General features: G+C 37.6%; 1 protein-coding gene across 2 annotated transcripts in view; it reads right to left on the bottom strand.

Annotated features, from left to right (window-relative positions):
* PPP3CC (protein phosphatase 3 catalytic subunit gamma) overlaps positions 1–14,613 on the bottom strand; it is an 88,526-nt gene that overhangs the window by 27,162 nt on the left and 46,751 nt on the right. For both annotated transcript variants that reach the window (XM_082615836.1, XM_082615837.1), the window contains exons 4-6: positions 13,428–13,539; positions 3,866–4,011; positions 1,921–2,060 (exon numbers count right to left, since the gene is read on the bottom strand). In XM_082615836.1, coding sequence (XP_082471962.1) covers positions 1,921–2,060; positions 3,866–4,011; positions 13,428–13,539 — 398 coding nt within the window. The remainder of the gene's footprint in view (positions 1–1,920; positions 2,061–3,865; positions 4,012–13,427; positions 13,540–14,613) is intronic.

Here is a 14,613-nt window from a genome sequence, read left to right as displayed (position 1 = left end):
TTTCTTTGAGTGCCCTTTCAGAGATACCATATTCAATTTCAAGCAATTATGCACACACATATGCACAGCCCCCCTTTTAGAAATGTCATCAGATGGTACACATAGCTTTTTACTATGTCTTCTTTTTCACTTTACACTAGTGATTATTCCAATCAGTATATAAAGGATTTGTTTTCTTTTTTTCATTTTAAAAAACAGCCTCATTGCATTGTCTGGTACATTCCACTGTCTGGATGTACAAGCATTTATTTAACTAGTCTCCTAATGAACGTTTAGGTTGTTTAAAATCATCATCATAAATAATGTAACAATGAAAAACTTGTACGTGCATTTTACACGTTTTCAAGTACAGTTGATTCCTATCATTTGCAGTAGCTCTGTTCTATAAAGTTGCTGCAAAAACTGAGTTAGTGAATACTGAACGACTGCTCCTAGGGGAAATACAGGGTTACGCTTCTGTGAGCCTCTGGTCACAACGTTTTCGTCAACTAATCAATACATAACCTTGTTTTATGTGTGTTTCTGTGTAAAGTCACCTTAATGTATATTGTTGATTCATTAACATGCGACTCATGGCCAACAGTGCCATAACTCATTCCTGAATGGAGCTTATATAACACATCACAGCCTTCTTGCACATAGGAACACTAGATAGCACTTCCGCAGTATGCTTGGGGCCATTTTAAACAGCAAAACACCAACAAAAACTGTGGGAAATGTTTCACTAAACAGACCACAAGAAGAACACTTGCTTACAGTATGAGAGCTGAAACAAGAGGCAGAGCGGCTGCACGTTCAACCTCAGCCGGAACGTGCACAGGGTGTCTCAAATTTTCCGTTGCTCTGTACACTTGAATGTCTGTGAATGACTGGAAGTGTTGTGAGTATTGATTCCAGGGTTACAAATAAATCTTAGCAAGTAGGCAAATTTGCAAATCAGAATTCGTGAATAATGAGGACTGACTGTAGAGCCACAGGATTACATTTTAGAAGTAGGGATTCTGGAACAAAAACCATGGCCATTTGTAATTGAGAGATGTTGTCAAGCTCACTGCCATAGAAATTGTACCAATTTATAATGTGCTAAAAATAAAAAAGTTTTATGTTCTTTATTTTAAGCAATGTAAAGAGAAGTAAAATTTAAATGACTTCATCATATTAGTCGCTACTAAAGTTGGCAGAATGGAATGAAAAAAGTTTACTTAGAAGAATGTTAAAACTATGGCTAAACAGGCTTCCTTTTGTGTGCAGGATTTCATTTAATGAATGCATTATCTTAGGCAATTATCAAAGATTTTTCAGGGTACTAAATACAGGTATTATTTATCAGAATAAAATATTGGGATTTTAAAAAAATTCAGGCTTCAAACTTCCCTGAATCTCCCTAGTTTGGAGTGGCAAAGCACAATTAAAGCTCACATATGAGATTTAAGACAACAACCAACTTCCAGGAAATGTCCTGGGCTTAGTTCACAATGTCCTGTTCTTTTTATATCTTTGCCGATATCAGTGGTTCCAAAAGCTGGAGAGCTTTTTAAAAAAAATAACAGGATTCCCTTGTCTCAGGCTTACTGAATCAGAATCTCTGAGGGAAGAGCCAAGAAATCTTTATTTTTTAAAAAAAGTCAATAGATGATGTTTGGGAACAAATAATCTAGGTCATTTAGAGTCAGACAACAATATTTAAGCACTGCCTGATGTTCTACTCAGTCGTGTTCAGTATATTACACTTATTAGGGCATAATACCTAGTAAAATATAAAAAACAAAACAAACAGTTTTCTGCCTTCAGTTAATCAAAAAATTAAATAGAAGTCCCTGAGCTACACAAATTCAAGATACAAAATATGTAGTTAAAAATAATTTGATAAAATATGTTACAATTTCCTTTTTCTAATTTTCTAACTGAGGATTAGCTTACCTGTAAAAATAAGAGCACCCTCGGACCGTGTTGTGGGTATAGTGTTCCAAGGTCTTTTCATTGCCATAATCCTCTGAGGGATCAGACCAAAGCAGGTCACACACTGGCCCAAAGGCTGGAGGTTCTTTAAACCTGTCTAACTAGAAGACACGTAAAAGCCAAAAGAAGAAAAATCATGAAAGCAAAAGAGCTTTTGGAAAATGGTATGGGTCAAAAAACACCTTTCCACCCATAAGAATGTATTAGGAGAGTGGGCGGTAAGCCCCTAAAGAATTTTCCTTTAGGAAGAAAATGAACATTTAATAAATGTAGATACCATTTTTATTTGTTTTTGGTATTAAATTTTAATAAATATCCCTATCCCTACAGTAGAAAAGGACCTCCTTACATCCTAATCTTAAAAGCGGTGCTCATTTAATTTGAATGTGAAATCCATCACTATAGAAACATACTATTTATTTGAAAGACCCTGTAAAGTTTATTTCAATTGCCTAGGTGAGCCAATGTTACCATGAGAGCAGGAAGGGTTTTGCAATGGTTCTGTTCATTGTTTATCTCATTCCAATGGAGATTTCTTTATTTTAAAGAATGCTAGTTTTATTTTGCAAAAGGCTTTCATCCTTTCCATTCTATTCAGTGGAGGCATTTCAACATAAGTTATGAACTCAAGCCTTTAGTCACTTGCTGCTTTGGTTAACGCATGAAAGCCAAGAGAAAACAAGTAACTAGGATAACTGAATGCCAAGAAGAGGACCTCTACTAAGTAAAAGGGGAGGTTTTTATTAATACAATTGATTCAGAATGGTAAAATTCAAGATTTACTATGTAAAGGAGAAATGTTGTTTATTTAATAACAACACGGCAGCAGAAAAAGCTGTGCATACAGGCATACCCTCTTACCTTGAGGATAGTAACTTTAATTCAGAGAAAACAGTTTCACAAACAGAAAATGTTTTAGTTTCTGTACCTATATAAGAGAGGTAAGAGAATACAAGGTACAGAAGAGAAGATGGTGATGTAGAACAATATAAGTGAAAAAAGACTGATCACTTTTTTTCAGTCATGAAGATACACAATCCTGAAAATCATAATTACCACCTAAGGCAAGTGTAGCAATTAAACTCTATCATCTGAAATGTCAAAGTCAATGAATTCCAGAGCTGGGAGAGTCCTCAGACCATCCATTTCAATGTCCTCATTTTACAGAGAAGAAAATCTAAGAGGTTAAGTGACTTGGTAAAGGTTACACAATTAATGGCAGTACAGGGATTAGAACCCTGGCTTCCTTCCTTCCTTACTGCTACATAGTTTAAAGTTTCAGGGTTATACTCAAAATATGTTTCTAGTTGGTAAAAGCACAGACTTCGTTAAAAATTAGACATTTTCTGGGCTTCCCTGGTGGAACAGTGGTTAAGAATCCGCTTGCCAATGCAGGGGACACGGGTTCGAACCCTGCTCCAGGAAGATCCCATGTGCCAGGGAGCAACTAAGCCCGTGAGCATAACTACTGAGCCTGCACTCTAGAGCCCGCGAGCCACAACTACTGAGCCCGCATGCCACAACTACTGAAGCCTGCATGCCTAGAGCCCGTGCTCCGCAACAAGAGAAGCCACCGCAATGAGAAGCCTGCGCACTGCAACGAGGAGTGGCCCCCGCTTGCTGCAACTGGAGAAAGCCTGCGCGCAGCAACGAAGACCCAATGCAGCCAAAAGTAAATAAATAAAATAAATAAATTTATTAAAAAAAAATTAGACATTTTCTGAAAGATATATAGGAAAATGTTAACAGTAATTGCCCAATGACAAGATCACAGGTGATTTCCATTTTCTTACTTTTAATTATATGTATTTAAAAATTTTTAGCAATAAAAACATATTAGTTGACTGTAATAAAAAACAAAATTAAAAGCATATTTACTCCATGAGACTAATGAAAGATTACTTACTTTCCGAATGTCATCTAAACAAGTAATTTCAGGTGACATTCCTCCATGTACACACAGAAACTGCTGGTTTAAGAGGGCAGCAAGAGGAAGACAGTCAAATGTTTCCATACACGCATCATACACCTGTTCAGAATATTTGATTCGACCTATCAAAAAAGGAAAAACAAAGGAAGGGAGTTAAAATTTATCATACACGAAAAAGGATATATGCCAGTTGATTATGAAGCTACTCCAAAGCCATTTGTTACAGGCAAATTTGAAAACACAACCATCTTTGTAAAGATATTTCTGAAAAGTTGTGGATAAAGGGCAAACAAAATCTCCCTCTTTTTCTGCAAGTGTGACCTTGGATTAACTTTCTAGCTCTGCTGTCCTGGAAACCTGATAAGGGGAGTGTAATCAGCTGTGTTATTAGGCAACATTTCTTATGGTAAAACTTACCCAATTACCTGGCGGAAGCTATAGCTTTGGGCTTCTCTGAGTGCGGTGACTCATAAGGTATGTCCCTCGGGGGACCCTGGAAGCTATGCCAATAAAGCTTTTACACGAGATACTGGCGCTTGTGGTGCGTGAGGCCTCTAAGCCAGGGTGGCTCCCTAATCTGCCCAACGTGGATACTGTTTCCTTGCACCTGAGCTGTGACTAGGAGAGGGTGGGAGAAAGGGAGGCAAAAGGCAGAAAAGCTCCAGACTGCGGCATGTCCTTCTATGAGGACTACTCCAGGAAAAGGGATGGCTGATGCTGACCTTCCTGAACTGTACTCTTCTAGGATGGATGCCATGTATGTCCCATGGTCTCTCGTGGGTCTGAATATTTTGTGGGGTCTAAAAAGACTTCCTGGTGGTATTGAAGATATATAAATAGAAACTGAAGTTTTAGGCGTCATCAACAAGATGTCAATAATATTTTTGCTCATGATTTTTAAGGTCTTCAAGCAAATTATGTCCTGATTTTATTTTATGTAAAAATGTTCATCTCAGTGAACTGTATTCTGATGTGGTTGTCATTTTGAGGCTACAGAACAAAAAAACACTCCAGTGGGCAGACAGTGGGTTGGCTTCCACAATTATCTAAAAAGAACAGGTCATGAAATAATAGTTGGCAGATGGCTTTAGTTTAAAGAGAAAGGGAATGTTTTCTTCTTTGGCCTTGGGTTCAAAAAGCTAATATGCTAGGAGGTGCATACTGGTGGAGACGGCCACAAGTTATACAGGCAGGCAGCCCTACAGAACTGTGAGCTCCTTCTCTTCCAAGATGCTGTGAAGATGAGACAAAGCCTACAGGGCCCAGAGAACAACACTATAGCAAGTGAGTCAGATTATCTAGTTGGTAATTATTTCTGTGTTTATTTTCTTCTTGTAATCTCCATGCGTTTAGAAAAGACATGTTCAAGTATCAGAGCCTGGTCTTGGCAAGGCTTTGAGGAATAATATGAAGGGTGATGTGTCCAGATTTGGGCCAGAGTGCAGATCCCTAAAGGGAAGGTGTAACCAGTGGACCACACTTAAGGTGCTTCATCCCTGAAGGTGAAGACTGTCTATTGCCAATACTGATCAGGATTTGAGGGCATTAAGGGAGGCTGTGAGCTCCTTTTATAAACTTTTAGAGCATTCTGTATTACCACAAAGGCAGTTAAGATCATCTATTTCACAATATATGCTAACTCTATTATGACATCCAAGTTAATAAGAGCCATGTCTTCTGCATCTTTTTATCTCCTTGCAATTATATCCTTATATTCTGCTTTGTATCTGAGCACTACACGTTTGGCTATCTCAGAAGTAGACCCAGCACTGGCCAAAAAGTGTGTTAAAGGAAAAAAAATCAAGGGAAAAAACCCTTTCATTTGTGGCCAGTGATTGATTTTTTCTCCTGTAAATCCATGGAACCAGAGTTTCCCCTGTTGCCAACATCAATAAGGAATTCCTTTGTAAGAGTCCTAAGGTTGCATATAGGCAGGGATTTTAATTAGTTATTAATTCATGCTCCAAATACCATGTTACATCAATAAGATGCCTTTCAACCCAAAGAATGACTCAAAAGAGTTCCTTAGCCTACTTCCAGAAGACTACCAAGTCTGGAGAAAGACAGAAAGTAATACAGTGTCTTAACCCATTTTATAAATTAAAACAGGAAGCCACAATGGGCTTCCCTGGTGGCGCAGTGGTTGAGAGTCCGCCTGCCAATGCAGGGGACACAGGTTCGTGTCCCAGTCCAGGAAGATCCCACATGCCGAGGAGCGGCTAGGCCCGTGAGCCATGGCTGCTGAGCCGGCATGTCCGGAGCCTGTGCTCTGCAATGGGAGAGGCCACAACAGTGAGAGGCCCGCGTGCCACACACAAAAAAAAAAACGCAAAAAAAAAAACAGGAAGTCACAAATCAAATTAAACAAAACGCACAACCACAATGGGTTACAGAATGTTACCGTTTTAATTTTCTTAAAGTTTATGAATATGTATATAAATACCAACATTTTTTATTTTCTGAGGGGTTAGACTGAAGATGACTTAGTTTAGCTGTATTTTCTAGGATGGATATATAATCCTTGTATAGTAATATTTATTGTTATATCACCTTTATTATTGAAATCTGTTGAAGGCTCACAATGTACCTGTGCCATCAGTGAGTTAAGTGTTCAACACAGTGGAATGGAGTCTGGAACCTGACTGCCTGGATTCGAACCTCAGCTCCACCACTTACTAGCAATAGTACTTTGGACGAATTACTTGACTCTCTGTGCCTTTACTTCCTCATCTATAATATAGGCCTAATAATGATACCCACCTACATTACAAGGTTGCTGTGAGGATTAAATTAATTCACACATGCAAAATGCTTTGAATAATGTGTGACACAAAGTTGGTTAACCAATAAAATTACCTTATTTTATCCTCACTGAAACCCTGTGGAGTAGGTACATTATCTTCATTAAAAAGCTGAGGAAACTGGGCTCACTTGTCCAAAGCTGCAGCTAGTAAGTGGCAGAACTAGAACCTGTTCATGCTCTTAACATGATGCAATACTCCTCCCAATCATTATTTTTAAATGAAATATTTAGTAGGAGAATCTAAAGAGCCAAATAGATAATTACCAAAGGTTAAATTAGCTGACTCAAGTGTTTTATTTTCATGATAAATTGTAAGATATATCCCATAATGAAGGAAACATGCACCTCAGTCATAGGATCACACTGATACAAGTTCTAACTAGTATCAATAATACAACATTAACAAAACAAAATTCTCAACAATATTCTTTGAAAGTAATTTTGAGAGTCAGCACTATTTGTAGGAAACCATGACCTGGTCTAAACAGTGATTATATATTTGTTTTAATTTTTATTTGCTTTCATTGTTTTTTTAAAACAAAGGTAATAGGTTCAAAAAAAAAAAAAGGTTCAGAATTAGTGCCTCCTCCCCCTCTTTGCAGGCAACTAGCTTCCTGGGTGTCTTTATAAAGATATTCTACGCATACATATGCAGATATGTATATTTATTCCATTTTCACAACATCCTTTTGTTTTTTAACATAAATGTAGAATGTGTACACTGTTTCGCTTGCTCTTTGGACTTCTTTTTTTTATATAAATTTATTTATTTTGTTTTATTTATTTTACTTTTGGCTGCGTTGAGTCTTTGTTGCTGCATGTGGGCTTTTCTCTGGTTGTAGCAAGCAGGGGCTACTCTTCGTTGCGGTGTGCAGGCCTCTCATTGTGGTGGCTTCTGTTGCAGAGCATGGGCTCTAGGCATGCGGGCTTCAGTAGTTGTGGCTCGCGGGCTCAGTAGTTGTGGCTCTCGGGCTCAAGAGCACAGGCTCAGTAGTTGTGCCGCACGGGCTTAGTTGCTCCGCTGCTCGAACCCGTGTCTCCTGCATTGGCAGGCAGATTCTTAACCACTGCGCCACCAGGGACGCCCCTTTTTGGACTTTTCTTTTTTGGCTGCGCTGTGCAGCATGAGGGATCTTAGTTCCCAGATCAGGGATTGAACCCAGGCACCTGGCAGTGAGAGCACGGAGTCCTAACCACTGCACCGCCAGGGAATTCCCATTTTTTGGACTTACTAACATATTTTGGAGATCATGCCATATCGTTATATGAAGAGTTTTGTTAGTTTTTAAATATCTATATAATATTTCACTTTATGGATATACCACAATCTAACCACACCAATCTCTTGCTACTATAAGTAATGAACAATGGCAAACATTTGTTTATTTCAAAAAAAAAAAAATCAACCTGTCATAACAATACTGTTTTCATTAGCAAAATTACAGGAGTTTCTGGAACCTCCTGTAATTTCAGTAAGCTGTTTAACTACACATCAAAAAAGGGGCCCTTGGAAATAAGAAATTAATTTACTTTAGAAATATGGACCCAGAACTATGAGATGGAATCATAAAACCACTAGGTTTCTTGCTTTCCAAGTACATAACAATAAAGAAATGTTTTTGCAAAGATAAATGATATGTCAAAAATTAACTGTTATACTTTGCTACTCAAATTATCTCTGGATTTGAAAGAAATAAAAAAAATCTCTGGGGCTTCCCTGGTGGCGCAGTGGTTGGGAGTCCGCCTGCCGATGCACGGGACACGGGTTCGTGTCCCGGTCCGGGAAGATCCCACATGCCGCAGAGCGGCTGGGCCCGTGAGCCATGGCTGCTGGGCCTGCGCGTCCGGAGCCTGTGCTCCGCAGCGGGAGAAGCCGCAGTGGTGAGAGGCCCGCCTACTGCCAAAAAACAAAAAAACAAAAAACTCTGCAATATAAAGCACTTCAAAACATGATATAAGAAAAGAAAAGCCTCCACCTGCCCCTCCTAGAAATATTAACAAGATTGCAGCTGCACAATTTGGAACTAAGCATCACTTAACAGTAATTATAAAGTGCTGATTCTAAATGTCACTGTGGCCCTTTAAGAAAGATCAGCTTATCAGTAAAAACACTCATGCAAAGTGGCACACATGCTCTTTCCTTATACAGGAACAAAATTTAAAATTGTACTTGAATTTGTGTGCTTATTCCAAGATTTATTAACATTTCGGATGCAGCATTAGAATGAAACAGGAGTATCTTGGCAGATAAGAGAAAAAGAAAGAAACGTGGTTTAACTAAATTAAAGCATGTGAAAAGCAAAGAAAAACCTGAGATAAGAAATCCTGTGCAAAATGACACACTCAAAATGTTTCCCAAACCTATTGTTCTATTTTCTGAAAACAGTCTGAACCAATTATACTAATCAAAAAAAGAACTCTGAAAAAACAGAGGAAGAATTAGATAGAATGTTACCAAAAAAACATGAATCTTAATTCAGAGGCATCCATACACATCTTTTTCTTCATTACTTATCTATTGCCAAATATTGAGCATTCCAGGGCCTTTGTTAACTGCTTGACAGGCACTGTTTAATCTTCCCAGGTAAAGAAACAGAGGTGTAATGAGGACCACCCTAATATTTGGCTTAGAAAAACAATGCAAAATGTTTACAATTTTTAAAGTACTTGATGAAGTGGTTCTCAAATGACAAACAGTAGATACTTTCCAAGCCTTTGGAAGAGGTGTTCTTAACCAGCAGTGTGCTACAGAATTACCTGGGATGCTTTAAAAAGCCTTTTAAATGCTTAGGCCCTAAATGGATAATTTGAAAGTTACCAGTTTAAAAAATTGTTATAATAGTATTACATAGTGGTGATGAAACGCTAATTCATGGAGTTCTATGGGAAGATAAAAAATTAAAAGTACTAGTCCTCCTGATCCAACTTCCCACAGGTAATCACTGTTACCAATTACTTCTGCACCTTATATATTTTTAATTTACAAAGGAGATCACACTATACATGTTCTGCAAATGGCTTCCTTCACCTAACAATATATCTGAACAGCTCTCCATATCCGTACATCTAGATCCACCTTGATCTTACAACAGCTGCCTAACATTCCATTTTTTAGATGCATTATCCCTTATTTAAGCAGTCCTTTATTGACATTTAGATTCTTTTTTTTTGCTATTACAATGAACACTATAATGAACATCCTTATACATCCATATCTTCTTATCTTTTTGAGTATATAGTGTGATAGGCAGAATTCTAAAATGACCTGCAATGACCTATACCTTTGTATAATCTGTGCCCCTCTGAGTGGGTGGAACTTGGAAATAAGCTGAGACTCCCATGATTATGTATCATTATGGCAAAAGGGAGATTCTCCTGGGTGGGCCTGACCTAATCAGGTGAGCCTCTGAAAAGCAGAGAGTTTTCTCCAGCTGGCTGATCACAGAAGAGGAAGGCAGAGAGATGCATTTGGGCTCTAGAAACTGAGGGCAGTTTCTAGCCAACAGCTAGCAGGAAACTAGGGGCCTTAATCCTACAGTCAATAAGGACCACCAACAACTAGTGAGCTTGGAAGACACCAAGCTCCAAATAAGAACACAGCCCTTGGTGACACCTTAATTTTGGCCCAGTGAGACCCTGAGCAGCAAATTTAGCCATACTGTGCCTGGACTTCTGACCTGCAGTAACTATGAGATAACAAATGTGCTGTTTTAAGCAGCTAAATTTGTGGTCATTTGTTATGCAGTATTAAAAAAAAAAAGATACAGGGCTTCCCTGGTGGTGCAGCGGTTAAGAATCCGCCTGCCAATGCAGGGGACACGGGTTCGAGCCCTGGTCCAGGAAGATCCCACATGCCGTGGAGCAACTAAGCCAGTGCGTCACAACTGAAGCCTGCGCACCTAGAGCACGTGCTGCGCAACAAGAGAAGCCACCACAATGAGAAGACCGTGCACCACAACGAAGAGTAGCCCCCGCTCTCCGCAGCTAGAGAAAGCCCACGTGCAGCAACAAAGACCCAAAGCAGCCAAAAATAAATAAAAATAAAAATAAATAAATTTTAAAAAGAAAAGATACAATCTGCATGATAAATTCCTAGAAGCCAAACTGCTGGGTCAGAAATTTTTACGGATATTCCAAAATTACTCTTCAAGTACTTTACACCAATTTAAACACTCACCAACAGTAGATCTAATTTTTTTTAAACTTCCTGGTTAATTACTGATTTAAAGTGTTTATTTCAATAAGTTCCAAGGCCTGGAATGATCTATATCTTGCCCATTTGTAGCTGACTTTTCTCTCACAGGGTTTTTAAGTGTTCACACTCTAAAATTTCTTTCAATAAGAAAGACCTTTCCTTTCAGGCATTACTAGGAGGAAGGCTGTCATCACAACTGCTGACTTCAATGTAGGAAGCTACTGGTAACAAGAGTTAAAATGAGCATTGGGAACATTTTCAAATTGTAAGTAGAGGGACTTTGTGGCAGCTGAATAAACTGAGTCTCTGAAAACAAATTTAAAAGTTTTTTTCAACTTTGAATATTCTTTTGGTAATAAAACTTCAGATATAATATATTCCTCCAAGATGATAATCTGAAGAGAAATCTGAATAGGACACAAAGTAAAATCCATGATCAAAATATCAATTATATGAACAATAAAGGTTTTTTTTTTTTTTTTGGCCACACCACATGGCAGGTGGGATCTTAGTTCCCTGACCAGGGGAGGAACCCTCGCCCCCTCGCAGTGGAAGTGCCGTCTTAACCAGTCGACCGCCAGGGAAGTCCCAAACCATTTTTATATGTTCAGGATTATGGGGGGAAAGAGGTAGACTTTAGGGCTAGACAAGAGATAATTTTACCTTTCTTATTTTATAAAGAATATACTAACACTTTAGAAATCAAAAAAGGTATAATTCTGTTTTTTGTTTCAATATTTTCCTTTCACTATAACAATACAAAAATTCCATGTAGTATAAACTGATATATAATTTTTCTGAATGCTAGAGTATGTACCAAAAGTCTTTAAAATGTTCATGCCCTGACACCTAGTAATTCTTTTCTGAGTCTATCCTAAAGATATAAATCACAAAGGATCATTCATTCAACAATTTAATTCAACCAATATTTGTTCAGCATCTACTATGACTTATTAGATAGTGTTCTGGAAAAACAACAGAGAACAAAACACGTCCCTGTTGTTATGCAGCCTAAATTCTGGTGGGAGAGAAAGGCAGTAAATAAATAAATATATTAAAAAAATATAAATTTTATATATATAGGATATATAAAAATTTCAGGTATTGATAGATACTATGGGAAAAAAAGTAGGGTATGAGAATAAAGTGATGAGATTTTAATTTAGAAAAAGCAACCAGGGAAGAAAATCTCTAAGGCTATGACACGAATGAAGTAAGGATGTAGGTCTTCTAAGCAGATAGACACCTGGGGAAACAAGAGATGATACGTGCAAATGTCCAGAGGCAAGTTCTCCCAAACAAGCTCAATATAGTCACCATCATGCTGCATGTTACTCAGAGCCAATTGTGAGTACCTAGATTCTGGTCAAAGAAATCTGTGAGGTTTTTGTTTTTGTTTGTGCTTCGCCTCAAGGCTTGAGGCTTTGCAGGATCTTAGTTGGGCCTCGTGGAAGTGGAAGTGGAAGCACTGCATCCTAACCACTGGACCACCAGGGAATTCCCTGTTTTTGTTTTTTTAAATCAGCTTGTAATGTTTTGAGTTTCAAAAAAATTCTACCTTTAATAATAAATTTTTTTTTACTATTACAGTATTATTTATAGTTGGAATCAACCTAAGTGCCCTACAGTTGCTACTAAATTGGCCACACACATGATATTACATTCATAAGATGGAATACTTTAAAAACATTAGTATTATATTTTAAAGTCATGTTAAAAAGTATTTAACAAAATGGAAAAATGCTATTACATAACATGAAAAGAGTAATTTATTAAACAGTACATATACTATGAGCCCAACTTTATTGCAAATATATATACAGTTGGCTCTCCATATCCACAGGTTCTGCATCCACGGATTCAACCAACTGCAGAACTAAAATATTTGGGGGAAAAAAAATTCCAGAAAGTTCCAACATGCAAAACTTAAATTTGCAGTGGGCCAGCAACTATTTACATAACATTTACATTGTATTTACAACTATTTACATAGCATTTGTATTAGGTATTATGAATAATCTAGAGATGACTTAAAGTATACAGGAGAATATATGAAGGTTATATGGAAATACTACACCATTTTAGATAAGGGACTTGAGAAACTGCGGATGTGGGTATCTGTGGGGGTCCTGGAACCAATTCCTGGGAAATCAAGGGAGGATTGTATGGATATAGATATATCTGAACTATTTCATGATAGGTTTTTATGTATACAGAAAAGAAGACTATATACCAAATAGTGAGAAAATAGTGATTAATTTTAAGTGGTGTAATTGTGGACAATTAATATCTTTGGACTTTTTAACGTTTTCCAAATATCCTAAATGTATTACTTATAGACCCAGAGGGATACTCAAAAGTTATTTTCAAAACAAGTGTTAAAAAGTGGAATCTAGGTTCTCATCAGAAAACAAAACAAAACAAAAACAAAAACAGAACAGGAAGCATTTGAGGTCCATTAGTTTCTTTTCTTTGTGTTTAATTCGCTGGGACTGGCTAAAGGATAACTTAAAAAGTTCTGGAGGAGTGATTATACTTACATTCCTGTTTGAAGGTGAAATATTCTGTAAGATGCCTGCATTCATGATTTCCTCGAAGCAGAAACAATGTTTTGGGATGATTAATCTTTAAACTCCATAAAAACAGCACACACTACAAGACAAACACAAGGATAAATTTTTTATTTTTGATCACAATAACACATAAAGACAATTTATACAAATTCAAATGACTTGCTATAATGGCGTATCTCACTGATATTACCAAGTTGAAACAAGAAGAATTCCAGCTTTTGAGTGTGTTGTGCTATTGCCCTAGAATTTGTCTTTTTTGTTGTTTTTGGTTTTGTGTTTTTTTTTTTTTTGGCGATCCCACACGGCATGTGGGATCTTAAGTTCCCAGACCAGGGATTGAACCCGTGCCCCCTGAAGTGGAAGCACAGAGTCCCAACCACTGGACCTCCAGGGAACTCCCTGCCCTAGAATTTGAAAGGACGTAAGAGAGTAGCCTTCATAGAAATCTCTTCTTAATTTCTGTTCCCATGCTCCATCCAAATATCTAGATCTCTATGATAAAGTCACCCACACACATACCTTAGTCCTAAAACCTGTATTTTATTTAGTGGAGAAACAGTAGAGACATTTCCACTAAAATCAGGAACAAGGCAAGGATATCCACTGATACCACTACTATTCAACACTGTACTAGAGGTATTAGCCAATTGAATTAGACAAATCAGTTAGAGGCTTAAGAATGAGTACAGAAAAACAAAAACTATCTCTATTTGCAGATGATATAATAGCGTACCTGATAAACTCCAGAAAAATCAATGATACAACTAACTAAACTGATAAAAAATTCAGTAACAAGGAAGGGTATAAAATTAACATACAAAATCAATAGCCTTCATATACACAAACAATAAGTGGGACACAATGGTAGACAAAACTCCATTTACAATAGCAGCAAAGAAGATTAACTACATAGGAATAAATTTAACAAGAAGTGTACAAAACTCATACCAGGAAAAAGTTAAAAAAACACTCCTGAAAGACACAAAAGTAGACATGAACAAATGGAAAGACATTCCCTGTTTTTGGATAGGATGATTCAGCATTAAAAGATTACAGTTCTTGGGACTTCCCTGGCGGTCCAGTGGTTAAGCCTCTGCGCTCCCACTGCAGGGGGTGAGGGTTCCATCCCTGGTCGGGGAACTAAGATCCTACA

Source organism: Mesoplodon mirus (genome assembly GCF_964341445.2).
Source record: "Mesoplodon mirus genome assembly, chromosome: 1".
Classification (NCBI taxonomy): domain Eukaryota; kingdom Metazoa; phylum Chordata; class Mammalia; order Artiodactyla; family Ziphiidae; genus Mesoplodon; species Mesoplodon mirus.
Note: the sequence above shows the minus strand (reverse complement) of the source record. Positions and strands in the feature narration are given on the sequence as shown.